Source organism: Mytilus edulis, chromosome 9 (genome assembly GCF_963676685.1).
Source record: "Mytilus edulis chromosome 9, xbMytEdul2.2, whole genome shotgun sequence".
Lineage (NCBI taxonomy): Eukaryota > Metazoa > Mollusca > Bivalvia > Mytilida > Mytilidae > Mytilus > Mytilus edulis.
In genome coordinates, this window is record NC_092352.1 from 66700819 (window position 1) to 66723841 (window position 23023).

The 23023-nt window shown below is 35.5% G+C and overlaps 1 protein-coding gene across 2 annotated transcripts; it reads right to left on the bottom strand.

Annotated features, from left to right (window-relative positions):
• Positions 1-12367: 12367 nt before the first annotated feature.
• LOC139488834 (uncharacterized) lies at positions 12368-23023 on the bottom strand. Of its 2 annotated transcripts, none has more exons than XM_071274776.1 (7): positions 22869-23023; positions 22546-22609; positions 22110-22209; positions 18755-18826; positions 18171-18419; positions 17777-17872; positions 12368-12627 (listed from the first exon to the last, which is right to left on the bottom strand). In XM_071274776.1, the coding sequence occupies exons 1-7, from the start codon at positions 22940-22942 to the stop codon at positions 12572-12574; spliced, it is 711 nt and encodes a 236-aa protein (XP_071130877.1). In that variant the 5' UTR covers positions 22943-23023; the 3' UTR covers positions 12368-12571. The 2 variants fall into 2 exon arrangements, with proteins under 2 accessions (XP_071130877.1, XP_071130878.1); XM_071274777.1 differs by lacking the exon at positions 12368-12627 and adding an exon at positions 16788-16851.

A 23023-nucleotide genomic window follows, 5' to 3' on the forward strand; every position in this document is an offset into this window, starting at 1 on the left:
GCCTGCATGGTATCTTTGATGAGAAACTCTCGTCTGGAGTACACAATCATACTAGGCCTGACCAGTATCTTTGATGAGGAACTCTCGTCTGTGGAGTACACAATCATACTAGGCCTGGTATCTTTAATGAGGAACGCACATCTGGAGTACACTTTCATACTAGGCCTGGTATCTTTCATGGGTCATGCTCGTCTGGAGTACACAATCATACTAGACCTGGTATCTTTGATGAGGAACGCACATCTCGGGAGTACAAACTCATACTAGGCCTGGTATCTTTGATGAGGAACGCACGTCTGGAGTACACAATCATACTAGGCCTGATATCTTTGATGGGGAACGCACGTCTGGAGTACACAATCCGACTAGAACTGGTCTCCTGACGAGAAACGCGCATCTGCAGTACACAATCATACTAGGCCTGGTATCCTTGGTGGGGAACGCACGTCTGGAGTACACAATCATACTAGGCCTGGTATCTTTCATGGGTCATGCTCGTCTGGAGTACACAATCATACTAGACCTGGTATCTTTGATGAGGAACGCACGTCTGGAGTACACAATCATACTAGGCCTGATATCTTTGATGGGGAACGCACGTCTGGAGTACACAATCATACTAGGTCTGGTATTTTTTTATGGGGAACGCACGTCTGGAGTACACAATTATACTAGGTCTGGTATCTTTGATTATGGTCGCTCGTCTGGAAGACACACTCATACTATGCCCGGTATCTTTGATGGGGAACGCACGTCTGGAGTACACAATCATACTAGGTCTGGTATTTTTTTATGGGGAACGCACGTCTGGAGTACACAATTATACTAGGTCTGGTATCTTTGATTATGGTCGCTCGTCTGGAAGACACACTCATACTATGCCCGGTATCTTTGATGGGGAACGCACGTCTGGAGTACACAATCATACAAGGTCTGGTATCTTTGATGAGGAATGATCGTCTGGAGTACACAATCATATGTCTGGTATCTGGGATGAGGAACGCACGTCTGGAGTACACAATCATACAAGGTCTGGTATCTTTGATGAGGAACGATCGTCTGGAGTACACAATCATACTAGGACTGGTATTTTTTTATGGGGAACGCACGTCTGGAGTACACAATCATACTAAGTCTGGTATCTTTGATGAGGAACGCACATCTGGAGTACACTTCCATACTAGGCCTGGTATCTTTCATGGGTCATGCTCGTCTGGAGTACACAATCATACTAGACCTGGTATCTTTGATGAGGAACGCACATCTGGAGTACAAACTCATACTAGGCCTGGTATCTTTGATGAGGAACGCACGTCTGGAGTACACAATCATACTAGGCCTGATATCTTTGATGGGGAACGCACGTCTGGAGTACACAATCCGACTAGAACTGGTCTCCTGACGAGAAACGCGCATCTGCAGTACACAATCATACTAGGCCTGGTATCCTTGGTGGGGAACGCACGTCTGGAGTACACAATCATACTAGGCCTGGTATCTTTCATGGGTCATGCTCGTCTGGAGTACACAATCATACTAGACCTGGTATCTTTGATGAGGAACGCACATCTGGAGTACAAACTCATACTAGGCCTGGTCTCTTTGATGAGGAACGCACGTCTGGAGTACACAATCATACTAGGCCTGATATCTTTGATGGGGAACGCACGTCTGGGGTACACAATCATACTAGGTCTGGTATTTTTTTATGGGGAACGCACGTCTGGAGTACACAATCATACTAGGTCTGGTATCTTTGATTATGGTCGCTCGTCTGGAAGACACACTCATACTATGCCCGGTATCTTTGATGGGGAACGCACGTCTGGAGTACACACTCATACTAGGCCTGGTATCTCTGATGAAGAACGCAATTCCTGAATACACAATCATACTAGGCCTGGTATCATTGATGAGGAACGCACGTCTGGAGTACACAATCGTACTAGGCCTGGTATCTGGGATAAGGAACGCACGTCTGGAGTACACAATCATACAAGGTCTGGTATCTTTGATGAGGAATGATCGTCTGGAGTACACAATCATATGTCTGGTATCTGGGATGAGGAACGCACGTCTGGAGTACACAATCATACAAGGTCTGGTATCTTTGATGAGGAACGATCGTCTGGAGTACACAATCATACTAGGACTGGTATATTTGATGCGGAACGCACGTCTGGAGTACACAATCATACTAGGCCTGATATCTTTGATGGGGAACGCACGTCTGGAGTACACAATCCGACTAGAACTGGTCTCCTGACGAGAACGCGCATCTGGAGTACACAATCATACTAGGCCTGGTATCCTTGGTGGGGAACGCACGTCTGGAGTACACAATTATACTAGGCCTGGTATCTTTCATGGGACATGCTCGTCTGGAGTACACAATCATACTAGACCTGGTATCTTTGATGAGGAACGCACATCTGGAGTACAAACTCATACTAGGCCTGGTATCTTTGATGAGGAACGCACATCTGAAGTACACTTTCATACTAGGCCTGGTATCTTTCATGGGTCATGCACGTCTGGAGTACACAATCATACTAGGCCTGATATCTTTGATGAGGAACGCACGTCTGGAGTACACAATCGTACTAGGCTTGGTATCTGGGATAAGGAACGCACGTCTGGAGTACACAATCATACAAGGTCTGGTATCTTTGATGAGGAATTATCGTCTGGAGTACACAATCATATGACTGGTATCTGGGATGAGAAACGCACGTCTGGGGTACACAATCATACAAGGTCTGGTATCTTTGATGAGGAACGATCGTCTGGAGTACACAATCATACTAGGACTGGTATTTTTTTATGGGGAACGCACGTCTGGAGTACACAATCATACTAGGTCTGGTATCTTTGATTATGGTCGCTCATCTGGAAGACACACTCATACTATGCCCGGTATCTTTGATGGGGAACGCACGTCTGGAGTAAACACTCATACTAGGCCTGGTATCTCTGATGAAGAACGCACTTCCTGAATACACAATCATACTAGGCCTGGTATCATTGATGAGGAACGCACGTCTGGAGTACACAATCGTACTAGGCCTGGTATCTGGGATAAGGAACGCACGTCTGGAGTACACAATCATACAAGGTCTGGTATCTTTGATGAGGAATGATCGTCTGGAGTACACAATCATATGTCTGGTATCTGGGATGAGGAACGCACGTCTGGAGTACACAATCATATACAAGGTCTGGTATCTTTGATGAGGAACGATCGTCTGGAGTACACAATCATACTAGGACTGGTATATTTGATGCGGAACGCACGTCTGGAGTACACAATCATACTAGGACTGGTTTCCTGACGAGAAGCGCGCCTCTGGAGTACACAATCATACTAGGCCTGATATCTTTGACGAGGAACGTGCGTCTGGAGTACACAATCATTCTAGGCCTGGTATCTTTGACGAGGAACGCGCATCTTGAATTAACAATCATACTAGGCCTGATATCTTTGATGAGGAACGCTTATCTGAAGAACACAATCATACGAGGACTGGTATCGTTGGTGGGGAACGCTAATCTTGAGTACACAATCATATTAGGCCTGGTACCTTTGATTTGGAACGCTCGTCTGGAGTACACAATCATACTAGGCCTGGTATCGTTGATGAGGAACGCACGTCTGGAGTACACAATCATAATAGGCCTGGTATCTGTGATGAGGAACGCACATCTGGAGAACATAATCGTACTAGAACTGGTATCTTTGATAAGGAACGCACGTCTTGGGTACACAATCATAATAGGACTGGTTTCCTGACGAGGAACGGGCATCTGGAGCTCACAATCATACTAGGTATGGTATCGTTGGTTGGGAACGCACGTATGGAGTACACAATCATACTAGGCCTGGTATCGTTGTTGGGGAACGCACGTCTGGAGTACACAAACATATTAGGCCTGGTATCTTCGATGTGGAACGCAAGTCTGGAGTACACAATCATAATAGGACTGGTTTCCTGATGAGGAGCGCTCATCTGGAGTACAAAATCTTACTAGGACTGGTATATTTGATGAGGAACACACATCTGGAGTACACAATCATACTAGTCCTAGTATTTTTGATGAGGAACACACATCTGGAGTACACAATCATACTAGTCCTGGTTTCTTTGATGAGGAACGCACATCTAGAGTACACAATCATACTAGACCTGGTATTTTTGACGAGGAACGCACGTCTGGAGATTAAAATCATAATAGGCCTGGTATCTTTGATTGGGAACGCACGTCTTGAGATTACAATCATACTAGGCCTGGTATCTCTGATGATGAACGCACTTCTGGAGTACACAATCATACTAGGACTGGTATCTTTGATTAGGCACGTCTGGAGAACACAATCATACTAGGCCTGGTCTCTTTGATGAGGAACGCACATCTGGAGATTACAATCATACTAGGACTGGTATCTCTGATGATGAACGCACGTCTGGAGTACACAATCATAATACATGTAGGACTGGTATCTTTGACGAGGAACGCACGTCTGGAGTACACAATCAAAAGCCTCAAGTTTTATTGGAATATTAACTCTATATCCGAAATCAGGATAAGGATTGACAATGGGACAACTATCCACCACAGTTCAAAGGAAATGGGTGACAAAAAGTATAACAAAAAAACCGAACTCCCAAGCAATTCATAACAAAGCAAATTACACATAATAAATATGATAGACATAAACCAACAACTCTTGCACTATATTAGTTTCCTGACTTGGGAAAGGAACACAAACAATGTAGCAGGGTAAAACAAATTTGCTTCCGCAACACCCCCCCCCCCCCCCTTTTCGGGCCCCTTCCTTTTACCCGGAACAGTGCAAACGTACAACATGAGAACAAATAGAAAATCAGTGGAATAGGGCTTAACTCTTCAGATCGATACACAGCAGAAAAACTAGAATGTAAAAAGTATGAAACAAATAATATCTAACCCAATGTTCCCTTCTTTAGTAAAATATTTCTATTTTTTTTAAAGATTTTTGTTCGATTGAATAAACTAAAGGATTTATTCTGGCTATTCCTACATTTAGAATTTTATAGGTCAAAATGTGAAATTTTATGTTGGAGTTCCTTGAAACAATGGGATTATGAAGGATCATGTTGTAACAACACTAAACTTAGTCTAATGAATCAAGGTAAATCCAGGTCATTCATCATGTTCATGTGGAAAAAAAGAAAAAGAAAAGTTTATATTACAATATTTTTTAACAATTTCATCATTGTTCATTGCACATTTTGTGTAAATAATATTCAAAAGCCCAATATGAATTTGAAGGCAAAGTGTTATTCACAAGCAATAATTTAGGTGAAAACATTAATATAGAGCAGTAAATAATATCAATTAAAGTGTTAACGCTAAATTTTAATAATTAGTCTTTGAATCAAAGCACTAAATTATGAATTACACTAAACAAAGCACCGAAAAGTACACTAAATTGACATTAAACATAACACTCACACAGTAATACATTGCACTTAATGGAACATACAAGAGAATACAAAGTCTTAATCAATGTGCAGGAGATGAGAAACAGCATCTCCATACTCGACTGGAGAAAGCTCATCATTCTGTAACCTTGTTTTCAGTGTTTGCAGTCTGTCATCTATTTCCGCGTATTTTCTCTTTTTTGAAACATGTTTACCGTAGGCTCTGTATGAATAAGTGTGAGAACATGGAAAGCTTCTTCTTATCTCAACAACTTGATCATGCTGAAGATGTTTGTGTGAGATGCCATGTAACAATGCGTCACAAGAACGAACTATAAAAATCAATTAAAAAAAACCCTCTTATATTGATCAGATGGATACAAATACAAATACTACACAGAGTGGACGTTGTTAAGTTTACTATGCCAATCTTCTAAATAATTTGTTGTTTTTTAAAAGACCTTCTGGTGCGAAGAGGTTCCGTTGGTGTTATCATCTGCAAGTCGGAAAGATTGTCCAGTAGTAGTTTCAGCCAATTAACCATCTACTGTGATTTTTGCTACTGATGTTGGTAGTGCTGGTGATAGCTTGTGTTTCTCGTTGTAAAGCTGGTGTTTGCATGAGAAGAAGGTTGGTATATGTTGTACAAGTTGGTGTGTGTTACGTAGTTTTTCAATTATTCTTCCTCTGAAGCTATTTAATGCATCCTAACGAGGTGTCTTTGTGCAATAAGAGTACAATTTCTAATAGTTTGAATTTAATCCTATATAAGAAGAGGATTCCTTTTACAGTTTCAATTTGTTCAGATTTATTCAAAGTATGATTTGACACTACAAAAATGCGAAAATGAGACTACAGTTTTAACACAAATATATGTATTGCCTATATAATATAGGAATCACAAGATTTAAACAGGCATTAGCTACGAGATATAAAACAATTAATTGTTTTAAATATATATGCCATAATATCTAAGTAGCATGAACTAACTGAATCCATATTCATGTGACCTTTAATCTAACCCCTTAGCCAGAGTTGAGGCCTCTGTAGCCCAGTGGGCTTAGTAGTTCATGTAATGAACCCCTAGCCTGTCAGCACTTAAGTTGTGAGTTCGAACACCTCACGTGGTAGGTGTATTTGACTCCAATTTTAGTGACTATAGGATTGTCAGTTTTCCTGTGTAATCTCCGGACTCTTCGGCTTCCTCCACCAATGATCACCAATAAAAAAAAACTGACCGCTGTAGATATACCCTATAGTCATGAAAGTGGCGTTAATTTCCAAAAATAATCAAACAATCTACAAAGGGGTGGAGGTGGGATTCAAACTGCGTCTGAAAAACAATGACTTGATTGACATCGTTAATCCAATAGTTTATTGTCACAATGACAATTTGAAAAGCTCTTAGAACTGAAAAGATCACTGCACTCTAGTAACTGGTGACGGTACATTTGATTTGAAGTCGCTTAATTATTATCATTTACTTAAATTTTCAATCGGTGTTTGGCACTGCTAAATCGACAACATATTTAGTGCAAGAACACTGTTTAAAATATTAATCGCATTTAAAAATTTTGTCCTTCCATCAATAAATCCTGGCAATATACGTCAACGGAAATTCTGTCAATTACTACAGTCGTTCGGTAAATGTAAAACTCCCATTGTCTTTAAAATATACCCCAAAGCGGAAGTCGTTTTTCCGTCTCGTCGTCTGCTAAATTGGCCCATGAAGTCGTAAAGTAATACAAATGTTATGAGACCATACCATAAATGGTGCTTTCTTTACTGGAAATGGCGGTTAAAGTACTTCTACTTACTTTTTATTGTAAAATCTTTAGTAAGGTATTCTATCAAATTGTATAGATTATGATATGTCATGTAATAATTGCCTAATAATTTCACTAATGTATCATAACCAGAGTATTTTTTTAAACGCAACTGTTAGCTATGGGTCAATTATGCAATGAGTAATGTACTAATTGCTGCCAACAAGGATAGCTTAGTATTATGTTTCTAAAAACCATGGATGTGGACCGGATCTTTTATCGTTTGCACTGCCGTGCGGAAAGATTCTTCTTTCTTTTATCATTCACGATCTTTTTTGTATTCTTATTATATTTTACAGTATCGAGTGTGATTTCGAGTCGGTAAAGTTTCAAATTTAAAAACAACGAGGCTTTGCGAGCGTTTAGATACTTGTAGAATGAAATTCAAAACAGTGTGGCTTTGGCCATTGATTGACACATTAAATTCATCCATTGACTGGGACAATTTACGTGAACGTTTGTCTGTAACGACCACTGTTCACGACGTACCTTCGATAGACATTTAAACTGTGGGGTAACCAAAGGTTTCTTAACGCCTTTAATTATAAAATAATTCGAAAAAATAATCAGAAATAACCTTTATGTTTTGATTTATATAATTGATATAAATCAAAACATCGTGTTATTTCTGATTAATTTTTTGAATTACTTTATTTAGGTGTTGAGAACCTTTGGTGACCCCATAGTTTAAGTGTCTTTTAAAAGTACATAGTGATCAGTGGTCGTTACATACAAACGTTCACCTAAATTGTCCCAGTCAACGGATGAATTTAATGTGTCAATCAATGGCCACAGCCACACTGTTTTGAATTTCATTCTATTTGAAATTTAACTTGTCTAGAGAGGAAAACTAGTGTATTGCATGCTACAGTGGTGCTTTTTGTTTCTCGTGTGATTTTATGTCTTTCTTTTTCAATTGTTTAAAAAGGTGTGATCTTTCTAGGTGACTTCATCGGATATGGTTGACTTTAGATTATGACACCACAACAGCTTAGTCAGAGGCCATAAAAGCCAAAATGTTATACCACCGTCCCAGGTTTGAAGAGGGTTGGGATCCCGCTAACATGTTTAACCCCGCCACATTATTTATGTATGTGCCTGTCCTAAGTCAGGAGCCTGTAATTCAGTGGTAATGTATTATAATGTCTCTGGTCATATGGATATTTTATGCAACTGGCAAGCAAGATTTTATCATGGAAAGAAATAGTGAGTGAGTGACGTTCGGAAGTTGACAGTCTTTCTGTCTGAACATAGCATCTGCCTTTTAAATGATGTTGCGCTAAGGTACACAAACGAAAAATCGGGTTACCGTTTTGCTCTAGCATACGAGAACCAAAAATATTGAATTTGTTACCCGAAGATGTTTTCTTGTAATGCCTATATCTTTTAATACATAAACTTTCGGACTACATATGCCTTTAAGATGTTGTTTGTAATGTGAATTTGGGTGAAACGTCTAGTCATGTAAACCTTCTCATATCTGTCGCGGCATCTGTCACGAACAGGTACTTGTGAAAATGTCTTCATTAAATATGCATCGAACATGTATTTCTAAAACACATTTTTAAGACACCATATGTTCTCATTCGTGCAAATCTTTCAAAAATAAACATGTATATATCTTAGGAAATAATAGAAAGTCTTCACTATGTTCTCACCTTCTATATATATTAAGCAATAATCAAAGAAAATGCAAAAAAAAAAATATTAACAAAAACAAATCATTAACACATGAAATATGAGAAATAAACGAGTATTCCAAAATATTTCATTATTTCAAATACTCAAACAGATAAACATTTCTTATTATACGTATCACTTTCCCCCCTCCATCTGACTCCTTCTCTATATTATACGTATCACTTTCCCCCCTCCATCTGACTCCTTCTCTCTAGTATACGTATCACTTTCCCCCTCCATCTGACTCCTTCTCTCTATTATACGTATCACTTCCCCCTCCATCTGACTCATTCTCTCTATTATACGTATCACTTTCCCCCCTCCCATCTGACTACTTCTCTCTATTATACGTATCACTTTCCCCCCTCCATCTGACTCCTTCTCTCTATTATACGTATCACTTTCCCCCTCCATCTGACTCCTTCTCTCTATTATACGTATCACTTTCCCTCCTCCATCTGACTCCTTCTCTCTATTATACGTATCACTTTCCCCCCTCCATCTGACTTCTTCTCTCTATTATACGTATCACTTCCCCCCTCCATCTGACTCCTTCTCTATATTATACGTAGCAATTTTTTCATCTGACTCCTCTATTTCATGTTACGGATCCTGAATCGTGGACGAGCAACACTAGTCAACCCCCCTTTTTTGCCACCGCCTAAAGAATCATTTTGGAATAGTCGTATAACCTGAGATCGAAGATATAAGAAGATGTGGTATGAGTGTAAATGAGACAACTCTCCATCCAAGTCACAATTTATAAAGGTAAACCATTATAGGTCAAAGTACGGTCTTCAACACGGAGCCTTGGCTCACACCAAAGAGCAAGCTAGAAAGGGTCCCAAAATGACTAGTGTAAAATCATTCAAACGGGAAAAGCAACAACGGTCTAATCTATATAAAAACAAGAGGCTGTCACAACGACAGCAAACCGGATTTATTAATATTTATTTGTGTCCTGACAATATCACAAGAACCATTACTGATGAATGGTGAAAGTGAAAATCGTCAATATCAAATTTGACCTCCATTTTGTCATCAGTATCAACATCTTAAAATTTGAAAAGCTTATAATATTAGCTTGAATGGTTCATGAGTAAATGCAACAACGTGAATGGAAACGCCATTTCAAAATCTTTCAAGAACCATAACTCCTGAACGGTAAAAGTCAAAATCGACATTATTTAACTTGACCTCTAATTTGCCATCAGTAACAACATATAAAAATTTCAAAGCTTTGGTTGAATGGTTAATGAGAAAATGCACGAACACGACTGGAAACACCATTTTTCAATCTTTCAAGAACCATAACTCCTGAACGGTAAAAGTCAAAATCGTCATTATTGAACTTGACCTCTATTTTGTCATCAGTAACAGCATATTAAAATTTGGGAAGCTTTGGTAAAACAGTTCATGCGTAAATGCACGGACACGACTGGAAACACCATTTTTTAATCTTTCAAGAACCATAACTCCTGAACGGTAAAAGTCAAAATCGTCATTATTGAACTTGACCTCCATTTTGTCATCAGTAACAACATATTAAAATTTGGGAAGCTTAGGTAGAACAGTTCATGCGTAAATGCACGGACACGACTAGGAACTCCATTTTTCAATCTTTCAAGAACCATAACTCCTGATCGGTAAAAGTCAAAATCGCCATTATTGAACTTGACCTCCATTTTGTCATCAGTAACAACATATTAAAATTTGGGAAGCTTAGGTAGAACAGTTCATGCGTAAATGCACGGACACGACTGGAAACTCCATTTTTCAATCTTTCAAGAACCATATGATAACTCCTGAACGGTAAATGTCAAAATCGCCATTATTGAACTTGACCTTCATTTAGTTGTCAGTAACAACATATTAAAATTTTAAAAGCTTTGGTTGAACGGTTCATGAGTTAATGCACGGACAACATTTGATTGCCGCCCGCCCGCCCGCCCGCCGTACATCCCCAAATCAATAACCGACATTTTTGTCACAAAAATCCGGTTAAAAACGGGAAACGAGAAACACCTGTGAACCATATCTACTGAACATCAGATTCCTGACTTAGAACAGGTGCAAACAATTGCAGCGGGTTTAAACGTTTTAATGGTACAAAACCTTTACCCTTATCTGAAACAATAGTGTAACATCACAACATAGAAAGACACACTATAACATATCAATTGAAATGGCTTCACTCAATCAAAAGATTAACACAAATAAACATACACTGAACGAATAAATTCGATCTTTGATACAATGCAATTACAAAAGTTAAGAAAAATTAGGGATGAACAATTGTGGTAAAAGTATTATACCGCTGTAAAAATGTCAAACAATTTCAGAAAAAAACACCAACCTTGAAAAAAAATCAGCCATTTGCAATAAAATTAAACACAGGAACTTGTGTGTCAATAAAACTATAAAAAATATATGTTTTAAGTTTTTGGAGAAATGACGTCGCATAAAAGTGAAAATAATACTGAACGATCGTTACATATTTTTTTTTGAGACAATCAAAATTGTAACATTGACCGAAAGTAACTTTGAATGTTAAACAACACAAAAACAGTTAAACATTTCGTTTGTTGTATATGAAGCAATCTGTCTTTGAAGGTGGTTATACGTTCAAGCTTTAGTAACTTATAACTTATAAAACTTGTTCGGATATATAAATTTACAATATGTAATGTAAAAAGAACTGATTCATCCTTCATAATTTTTTTTCCAAATAACACTCTATTTGATAAGAATTATTAATTGAAAATAAATGACTCATAACACAACAGTGATATAGAATAAACAAAATGCATCTATTTTTGACATTTAACGTGTCTAGAAAAATTGAAAATCAAATAATAGGATATTCAGAAGAGAAAACACGCCGATAAAGGCATTCCGAAAAGTAATCAAAAGATATAAATAGAAAGATAACTGGCATAAACAAATCGATCTCCATCAAACTATCATACGACATTCCATATCTTCCTACCTGTATTCTCTTCATAAATGCTTTTCATTTTTTTTATTACTTATTTCATATTTTGTTAGTATGGTTATTCAGATGAAATACAAAGAGCATAACAAACATGATAGTAGTAAAACAGTCACAATAATTTCTCCTTTGTGCCGCTTTTTCTTACAAACAATTAATATCGAAAAACTGAAAAATTACTCAATTTGAAAAATTAAAAAAATTGCCTCAACCCGTCTCAATATACCAAATGTATGCATACATTTGTAATCATAATCATAAGTGAAAAAAATAGACAAAACTCAAACACAAAGACAGAAAAGTAATATATATATATATATAAATTTTTAGTAAAATATCTTTATGATTGTGATAGAAATACCTTAAAATTTGTAATTTTCTACTTTTGAAAGTCCAAGATTATATACTATAATAGTTCCAGGTTATAATTCATGATGAAGTTAAATGTCTGACATACTAGCACAATCCGACTGCATTCGATATTTGTGAACCTCCTGGTGTTCAGTGTTTGTCGTTTGTTGATGGTGTTCACAAGTTTTTCTCGCTTCTCGTTTTCAGACTGTTGCTTTTCCCCGTTTGAATGGTTTTACACTAGTTATAGCGGGTGCCCTTTATAGCTTGCTATTCGGTGTGAGTCGTTGCTCCGTGATGAAGACCGTACTTTGACCTATAATGCATGATGAAATTTACCTTTACAAAGTGTGACTTGGATGGAGAATTGTCTCATTGGCACTCATACTACATCTTCTTGTATCTAGTCAATTATCATTTCTATGTACAATGTAAGTAACAGGGAGATAAAAGCATTTTATTTTTTGTTTGAACCAAACATTATTTGTCCATTGACCAAATTTGTTTTGCTTTCACCAGCTTTGAAGGAGATATTATCAAATAATTGATAGAAAACAGCACAGAAGCTTACTTTCTAGCTCATCAGGCCCAAGCATCATGTAAGGCATTGTCATTACTAAAAACCAATAAATTTCTTCTAATCTGAGGATCAATTCAACATTTTAAAGTGTTTTACTAATGATACTGACAAGCCACCACAAAGATATACTGAGTGCCAATGAAAACGCAACACTTTTGTTTTTCAAAAAAGTCTGATAATTTTTATTTATTTTATATTAGAACTTTGTAAAGTTGGTTGAAAATGACTTTAAAGACAATTGTCGACAACTTTACGGTTGGGTGATTTTTGGAACAAATGCGAAGTAAGGGTTATTTTGAACGGACATAAACCGAGTTCACCGCTTTTCAATATACCCACCATTTTCACGATTTTGTCATTTAAAGCTTGGCTAATGTCATGAATTTTCCCGCCCTTATTGTAAGGAAACTGCAATAAACATCTGAGTAAATGCCAGGACTTTCTGACAACCAGCGACATGCAGTTTCCGGCATGATCCAATGAAGCCTTTCACAGCATACAATTTCGAAAAGACTAGCCTCTACAATAACCCAAATCATCCACTAATTCAACAAAAATGGATCAGTTAATGATAAGCCACATCCCGGGGTTCAAAAAGCAAGAAACGCTCAGCAAAACCGATACATTTGGTCTTTAACATATCCGATATCGACTCTGATGGATGTCCAAAGGTCACGAGAGTTCAATGGTAGTCACGGTAGATCCTCTGAAGCAATTTCAGTAAAGCACCATTTGCGCAGAAATTCAACAGTTAAAGAACACCACAGCCGACATCTTAATGGCCGTCTGGCGTAAACATCGAATTCTGTAGACCAAAAATCATTCATTATGTACCAAAAATCGTCAGTGGTGGTTACATAGACGTTTGGCACCCGCCTTGGCCAAAAGTCGTGCGTTTCGCCAGATTTAGGTCCGATAGAGCAAATTTTGCATCAGATTTGACATGGTTTAGACGATGAAAACCACCACCAATATCAAAAAGTCAGCTTGAGTTTGCTTTGCGGGACAAGTGGAATAACATTCCTCGAGATCACATTAAACGTCCGGGATGATCAATTCCGCGGCCCTGTCGAGATTGCGCTGCACAACAGGGTTGTAACATTTTTTGTAAGGACTGTGATTTGATGATTCGACATTGGATGTTTCGTTTATCTATTGCGCCCGTAAGATGACAATGAAACATTTTTGTTTGATATCGATCTATTGTTAGAATTGTTAATTTTCAAGAACAATTCATTTTGAAAGATCATGATTTCTAATATAAATTTTATTTTTGAAAAACCAAGTGTTGCGTTTATTTTGGCACTCAGTATATATAAATAGAACCATACAAATAGTTAGCAAATACATATAAAAAAAGATGTGATATGATTGCCAATGAGACAATTCTCCACAACAGACCAAAATGACATAGAAATTAACAATTACAGGTCGCCACACAACCTTCAACAATGAGCAAAGCTAATGCAGCATAGTCGGCTATAAAAGGTCTCAAAATGACAATGTGAAACAATTCAAATGAGAAAAATAACGCTTATTTATGTACAAAAAATAAAGAAAAAACGAATATGTAACGCATAAACAAACGACAACCACTGAATTACAGGCTCCTTATATCATGTTCTCAGATATCATCTCCCAATTTAAAAAAAATCACGAAAAATTGAACCTATTATGTGTTGCTCTCCTAGCTATAAAATGTATCCAAAATCAAAGATGTGGAACATATTCTATCATAATCATTTGGTAACTAATGCAATTAGTGTCTCTTCCATGCCCGTCTTGAACATAAAAACTAAACTACATATAAAATAAACAATACTCCTAATGCTCCGGTTGGTTGTCATCGTGCAACACAGTTAATAACACATATAGGAAAATCATAGAACTTCATTTATCATAAAACACTGTCAAACATTCAAACATACTATCCACACTCATCTGTGTCCACACTTGTATCTAGTCAATAAATCATATTTTTAGCCATGTCGGTCCTGTTGTTTGGTAGGTAGTGTCATCAGATACATTTTCTATACTAGACACCCTAATGATGATTGTGGCCGAGTTTGGTTAGCTTCCCAGTAGTTTCAGGAGTTTTTAAAAAACCAAAATGGTGAAAACTTGACAATAAATAGATGATAAAAGGCAATAACTTATTTTGCTGTACTTTATTGCTGTTTACAGTTAATCTCTATCTATTATAATATTCAAGATAATAACCAAAAACGTCAAAATACAAATTCAGGAGCAGCAACCCAACAGTTTCAGAGGAAAAGACTTTTGTAAAATTTCCCGGACGACGACGACGACACACTGGGCCGGATTATTAACGTGCTAGTTCACAAGGTAAACGTTCGCAAAAAGGCTTGTCACTTTACCCAGACACTTTAATACAGCTCCCTTCCGAGCCAACCTATTTTTGCTCTTATTCCTTTATGCTTTGCGGAGAAGCCACAAATACCATTTGTTGCGAACACACATCCTTTACACTTTGTCTTTTTCTGACGAACTTAACTTTTCCTTTCTGAAATATTGATAGCTATTGTCCTCGCAGAAACTTTGATTAACCATTTTGGTTTTAATTTTCATTGAATATACAATCATTTGTGCTGTTACTGTACAATCGCTTGGTCGTAATATGTTGTTTTATTCTTTTCTACACTGTAATATAGATTCAATTGAATTCATTAGACCATTTCAAAAGTGTTACGTCTTTTAAGCTACCATCAATTAATCATTTGTAAGGCAAATATGCATTATCCATACCAAAGACAGCATCTAAAGTCGAGCATAAAATACACAAGTATTTAAAAATACTGTAGAACAGAAATTATCAAAACAAAAACACTTTGCATTTACGAGTTAACCAAGACATTTCGTTTTTTATAATGTGTTCTGGTGTGATTGCCTTTCTTCTTCGTGGTGATCATGAACTACTGTAGTATATAAATCCGGGTCAACTCATGGAGTCTGACTTTGTGTACACATATAAGTTGCCTGCAATCTCTTAGCGTTAATATGAAAGTAATACTTGAAGAAGAAAAACTTTAAACAGTCGTTTCGTGATTATCTTCAAATGGATATATCTAAAAATCAGTAATGATTTCGGTGTGTTTAGCATGTACTCTGCAGAAGAGATGCATCGCCTGAATATATACCCTACACTCCTTTTCGAGTCGTTCACTATGTATTCAACCTAGAATAAATTGTTTTCGCAAAATTAAAAGGTAACACAATATTGCTCGTTGAATATTTAACGTTCATAATAGGTAATCGTAAATGATATTTCTATAGTGCTTTTTGTGTTCTTCTCTGTATAGCAAATAAGTCAGCCGAGGGATTTGTGAAAATACAAGAAAAATATAACTGTTCGTCTTGCCCCAGTATCTTACTATAAAGGCAAACAAAAATTTTATTTCTGTTGTACACATTTTCAAACAATTTGGTACATATTCCATATAAGTTTGTTTTTTTACAAAATTGGGCAAACACATCAATTTTGAAGATCCCGCGGGAATTTATTCAAATTTTGGCAGAGCGATGCACGGAAGTGCATGGTATAAAACATTGTCATTGTGAGAAGCGGACGTCAAGGGAACGTAATAACCCACTGTGTCGTTCTGTCTTTTGGCTAGAAGGAAAGGAGAATTAAGAGAATCCAAAGATAGACAGAACAATGGCAAAAGAGAAAAAGATGAGGACAAACAACATTCCACAATACTTGTTAAATCTCAAAATATATTCTACGTGACATTTCAGTCTTCACAATGGAAACAAAATCAGTTGCTGAATCGAATGGAATTATCAAGGTTCTGAAGTGCTTATATTGTATGGGTCTTCAGTTTTAATGTAATTTTGATTTACATATTTTCGCAGAACAAATTGTGACTTGTTAATGCAATGGAATGTTTTATTTAATAACTAACAGCCAGTCTTCTTTGGTTGCAATCCTTTAAATACCTACAAATCAAGTGTACATATTTAAAACAATTATATCATAATTATTCAATATAATGGAACGTAGGAACACTCCAAACATGTCCATCTTAGATTTCTTTATCAATCTGTACATGTACATGTAAATTCTTTTTCAATATAGTTTAGTGTGTAATTAAAAAAAATCTAGATTCTTCTAAAAATTGATGCGAGTGGGATTCATGTCAAGGCTTCGTGTTGAAGGCCGTGCTTTGACCTATAACTGTTAACTTATATAAAAAGTAAAATCACAAAAATACTGAACTCAGAGGAAATCCAATCGGAAAGTCCATAATCACATGGCAAAATCAAATGACAAAACACATCAAAAACGAATGGACAGGAACTGTCATACTCATGACTTGGTACAGGCATTTTCAAATGTAGAAAATGGTTGATTAAACCTGGTTTTAAAGCGCTAACCCCTCACTTTGATGACAGTCTCATCAAATTCCGTTATATCTTCAATGATGCTTGAACTAAACAGACATAATAAATGAAATAGTCAAAATATGGGTACAGCAGTCATCATCGTGTAACAATTTTAAAAGGAACAATTTAACAGAACACAAAAAACATCTATCTACAAACACATTCATTGATTCGCGTGTCTGACGTCAGAAAATTTTATAATTTTTAAACTTATAACTTTATGCATTGCGACTTGAATGAAACGTTCTTGTACTATATATTTTTATAATTATTTATAGGATCATTATTTGTGTGGAAACGCCTAGTAGAAAAAATGAAATAACCACAAATACAAAAGGATCCTTTATAAAATTAATTTTGTTTCTCGTATCCACTGAAAAGTAAGATGCAAATGGTATTTCATAATTTTGAATATTGAAGACGTCTCATAAAAGTATGAAAATAAGATGATAATATCATGAATAGAATAATAAATTACCTTCTGATATTAGCAGCTGTTCAACAGCTGATTTTGCTGTGTCTAATGAGGATCGATTGCTTTCCATCGCTATTCTAAATTTGTCCAGTGCATCTTCTGAAGAAGAAAAATAAGATTATAAGCAAGAGTTAGCTATATTCCATTACCATTCTTGATCTCTAAAACAAAACAAAAATGTTAAATTCAAAAGTACCTGAGCATAAAATTGAGAATGGAAAAATGAGATTGTGTCAAAGAGACAACAACCCGACCAAAGAGCAAACAACAGCCGAAGTCCACAATGATATGAACTTAAGTAATATATAATCAAGTCTCATATAAAAAAAAAATAACCCGTAGAACTCGTTTATCTGCAATATTTGTAATTAAGGTTGTTAAAATAAAATAAAAATACCTATATACTCTCGAAGACTGGCCAGTTCGTTTGCTATCTGTGGAGCTTCAACGCTGGATACTATAACACTTTCCGGTATATTTACATACAGTTGGGATTGCTCAAGCCATTCTACTTTGAAACTTGTAAATTGGGTTTGAATTTTTTCCAATTCACTGTTGTGGCTTTTAATATCCGAGACTAAATAATCTATACTCCTATTCAGTTTTCTCAAAGGCATTTCAATCCCTGAATTTCTGCTTCGAGAGTCTGAAAAAAATTAAACAAGGATTGTCAAAAAATGATTTTAAATCTAATTAAAGTTAAGAAATTTAAAATAGAAGCATTTGTAATTTCGTGGCCTTTAATAGCTGAAAATGCGGAATGGGTTTTCTTCATCGTTGAAGACCGTAAGGGTTGCCTATAACTGTATCATTTGGTCTCTGGTGCAGAGATACCTCATTTGCAATTGTATCACATCTTCTTATTTTTATATAAATAATTATAAACAATAAACTTTAAGGAGACGTCAACCGAACAACACAATAAAGAGAAACTGTCTTCACAAGCAAATGTATCTTGAAAGAATAAGTTGACATACATACCTTCGAGAAACGGGGATAATCTACTGATCAATACATCGTGGTTCACTGAATTTCTCCTCAACAGTTGAACTTCTGCAAAAACACATTCATATAATAGTTAATTTTAGTTTGAAAGCAGCTCTGAGTATGAAACATACCATGGGCCGTATGCATAAAACATCTTAACTTAAGTATTCCTTAAACTTAGATTTCACTAAGAATTTCCTTAGTTAAGTCAAATTCTTAAATGGTATGCATAAACTTACTAAAGTATTCACTTAACTAAGGAATACTTAAATCGGAACCTTTCTCTAGTTACCGTATGATAAATATTAGCTCATCACATGTACTCATCCGTGTAAAAGTTTGTTATGATTATTTTAATTTATTGATCAATGCATGCTTTTATTTTAAAAAGCTGGGGTTAAATTGATATACCACTGTCCCAGGTTAGGGGGAGGGTTGGGATCCCGCTAACATGTTTAACCCCGCCACATTATTTATGTATGTGCCTGTCCCAAGTCAGGAGCCTGTAATTCAGTGGTTGTCGTTTGTTTATCTGTTACATATTTGTTTTTCGTTCATATTTTTACATAAATAAGGCCGTTAGTTTTCTCGTTTGAATTGTTTTACATTGTCTTATCGGGGCCTATTATAGCTGACTATGAGGTATGGGCTTTGCTCATTGTTGAAGGCCGTACGGTAACCTATAGTTGTTAATGTCTGTGTCATTTTGGTCTTTTGTGGATAATTGTTTCATTGGCAATCATACAACATCTTCTTTTTTATATAGGCATGTAAAACAATTCAATAGAAAGTAACATAGTTTAATGATGAACAATTGGCGCATATAAGACAACGCTTTTTATGGTTGATGCTTTGACGGATGAGCATTGGTAATCCAAAAACTTTCCTCTACTTAATCTTTAATTATCTTTCATGGGTGTAATATTTTCTGGAGACAACAATATGTTTTAAACTCTAACAAAACATGATCAAGGTTAAATCAGTGGCGTAGCACAAGACTGAGTACAGCATTGTAAGCATGCATGTGCTAACAAATAATTTTACAAAACACTTTTTTTCAATAAAATGTTCACTTATCGTTGAGCTTATTATGCGCTGCCATCTCCCTGTCCAGAACCCTTGCCTACATTTGCTTATAGTTTAAAAAAAATCTATTTTGATGTGAAATTAAAATTTTTATCACTTCCCTTTTACAACAAAAAAAGGGGGAGGGTAGATTGTTTTCCAGAAATCCATATACAATCTAGGATATATTTCAAAAGTCCTACAATTTTTACTTAAACAAATTATTACAGTAAGTATATTCTCCTGGTCCAGACTCCACATCTTAACGAACTTAGAAATATTTTCGAACCGCAATGTATATCTCTCTGAATATATAAGGTAATATGAAAAAATAATTTAAAACGAGTAAGGTATCACAAATACCTTATATAACCGACGAATTCCATGGGGACTTCTGACTGCCGTAACAGTGATTCAAAACAATCAACCTAATTGTTTCATACCCCCCCCCCCTTTTATGAAAGAAATCCACCTCATGAATTACATGTGTGTAACACTCAGTACTTTTCGGTATACATAACATCGAGATTAGGAAATAGTATATATAACTACCCACTGTTATCTCTTGATTTGTTGATTATACGTGATTCGAAGAAAATAACGATGATCTTTAATATTTACTTATTATTTAGCAATAAATAAACGAATAATGAGTTTATTACTGATATATATATTAATCAATCAAATTGTAGGTAACATAATAATGTTCTACCAAAAACGCAAACTTTCGACTAATTTTTAACTATTTTTGAAAATTTAAGGTAGCTCTATAGGTACCTTAGACTTAAGTGTTATCTTATGCGTTTCCTTAGTATAAGGAGTTTTATGCATACCACTTAAGTTTTGTGGGCGTGACTTAAAACAACTAAGATTTTACTTAGGAAATACTTAGTTTATGCATACCACTTAGATAAAAAGGGCGGAGTTTCCTTAACTTAAGTGTTTACTAAGGAAAATCTTAACTTAAGTAGCTTTATTACTATAACTCAAACAAATGAATTGGTTAGAACATATTATGTAAGATATCTTTAATGTTATATAATATATCTCATAAAGTTTAAAAGATATCTCATAAACATATTATGTAAGATATCTTTAATGTTATATAATATATCTCATAAAGTTTAAAAGATATCTCATAAACATATGTTATATAAGATAACTTATTTACTTTATAAGATATATCATATAATTTATGAGATATCTTATTATCTTATCTCCTATACATTTCCAGGGATATGATTGGTTAAAAGCATCCGCGTGCAAACCGTGTATATTTGATATTAGGTTAGTAGGGAGGCGGGGCTTATCTCATACACGGTTAGTAGTGGAGTTACGTCCCTTTATATTCCATATTAGGTAAGAAGGGGGCAGGGCTTATTTTATACACGGTTAGTAATGGTGTTATGTCCCTTTATGAAAAAATGGTACTGAGAAAAAATCTTAAAAGTTCCAACAGACGAAGAAATTGATGATTAAGATTGAAATAAATTCATAAAACACATTTAAACCTTACAAGTCGTTATTGTTGGTATCTGTTTTTGTAGGATCAATGGAAGTATTTTCTTAATGCTAACAGTATTGAAGACTTGCTTATTTTGAGAATCACTAGTCTTAATTTCACACGTTCAGATAGTCGGCAAGATAAATTGGTTACATAGTGTGCTAGTGACGTAATACGGTATAAATGGGATCAGTAAATTCCATATGGGGATTCGAGCCGCTTCGCTCTCACCCCATATGGAATTTACTGACCCCATATATACCGTATTAGGTCACTAGTACACTATGTAACTAATAATATATAGTTTATAAGATATCTTATACAGTTGATAAGATATCTTATACAGTTTATAAGATATCTTATACAGTTTATAAGATATCTTATACAGTTTATAAGATATCTTATACAGTTTATAAGATATCTTATAAAGTTAAAAAGATATCTTACATAATTCAGAAGATATCTTATAAAGAAAATTAAATGAGATAGCTTATAAACTATATAAAATATCTTATAAACTATATAAGATATATATTATAAAGTTTCATGAGACATCTTGAAGTAAGAATAAATAGCTAAACGGCTTGCCATAAGAACATATTATTGTTTTTAAACTGGCAAACGATGTAAATACTGTAAACAATAAAGGCAAAAATATAAGTTTTGCATGACTTATTTTACAAGATTTATGTCATTACTAAAATTAAATCTGGTAAATAGATTATTATTTCAAGTTTGAATGAAAGATTTAAGATTTTGATTATATAAACGTAAACCTACGCTTCTTCAATTTGTTGTTGACGCTGTATCTTTCGAATACAACGAAAGAAACAATAAAGCACAAAAACACCAATACTACATCCAAGAAGTTCAAACCAATCTGAAAAGAATTGATAAAGTTATATCGGCAAACTATAAGGCTTCAGATATCATGAATGTAAGAAGGAATTAAACATAGTACAAATATAAAAACATGATATGCCAAAGTCACTATGGCTTTTTCTTACATAAATGAATAAGAAAAATACCACAATAAGTATTAAGCAACACAACAAAAAGGTCGCACTAGAAATAATGAAAAAAAATTAATTAGAGCGTATATCAATTCACTGAGAAAAACTATTCCAAACTTATTGTGACTGTCGTATGGAATTGAAGTTTTATCGGACACTATATATGTAATAGACAATACATGTACTTATCATAGTCATCTTACCTTACTTATACCATCCTTTTGAAGATCATGTGCTGTGACAATGTTGTATGATTGGACCTTTAGCCTGAAACCAAGAGACTGTCAATTAGGACTTTAATAATTCGATGTTTTATGTTGGTTTTTGTAAACGATAAAATGTCAGTTCAAAAAGAGCCTCTTCAAAGTTTCGGATTGATAAGTTTACTTTTAAAACTCATCTTGCATTTCCACGAGACAACCGAGAAACAACCGAAAGAGTATCTTATTTTTATCGACAAAATATGCTATCTAGAAGTATCAAGCAAAATTAAAAATAGGTACTTTAAAAAGAAATATTGACTTACCTTGAGGTAGTATTTCTATTGATGACAGTCAGTTGTATAAGAAGACACAACAGAATTAGGAAACTTTTCATCATCTTTATTATCGTGGTATCTCTCTGACAAACACAGAATAGATCAGAATAAGACTGGTTGCTGACAGGAACGTTCACGTCATA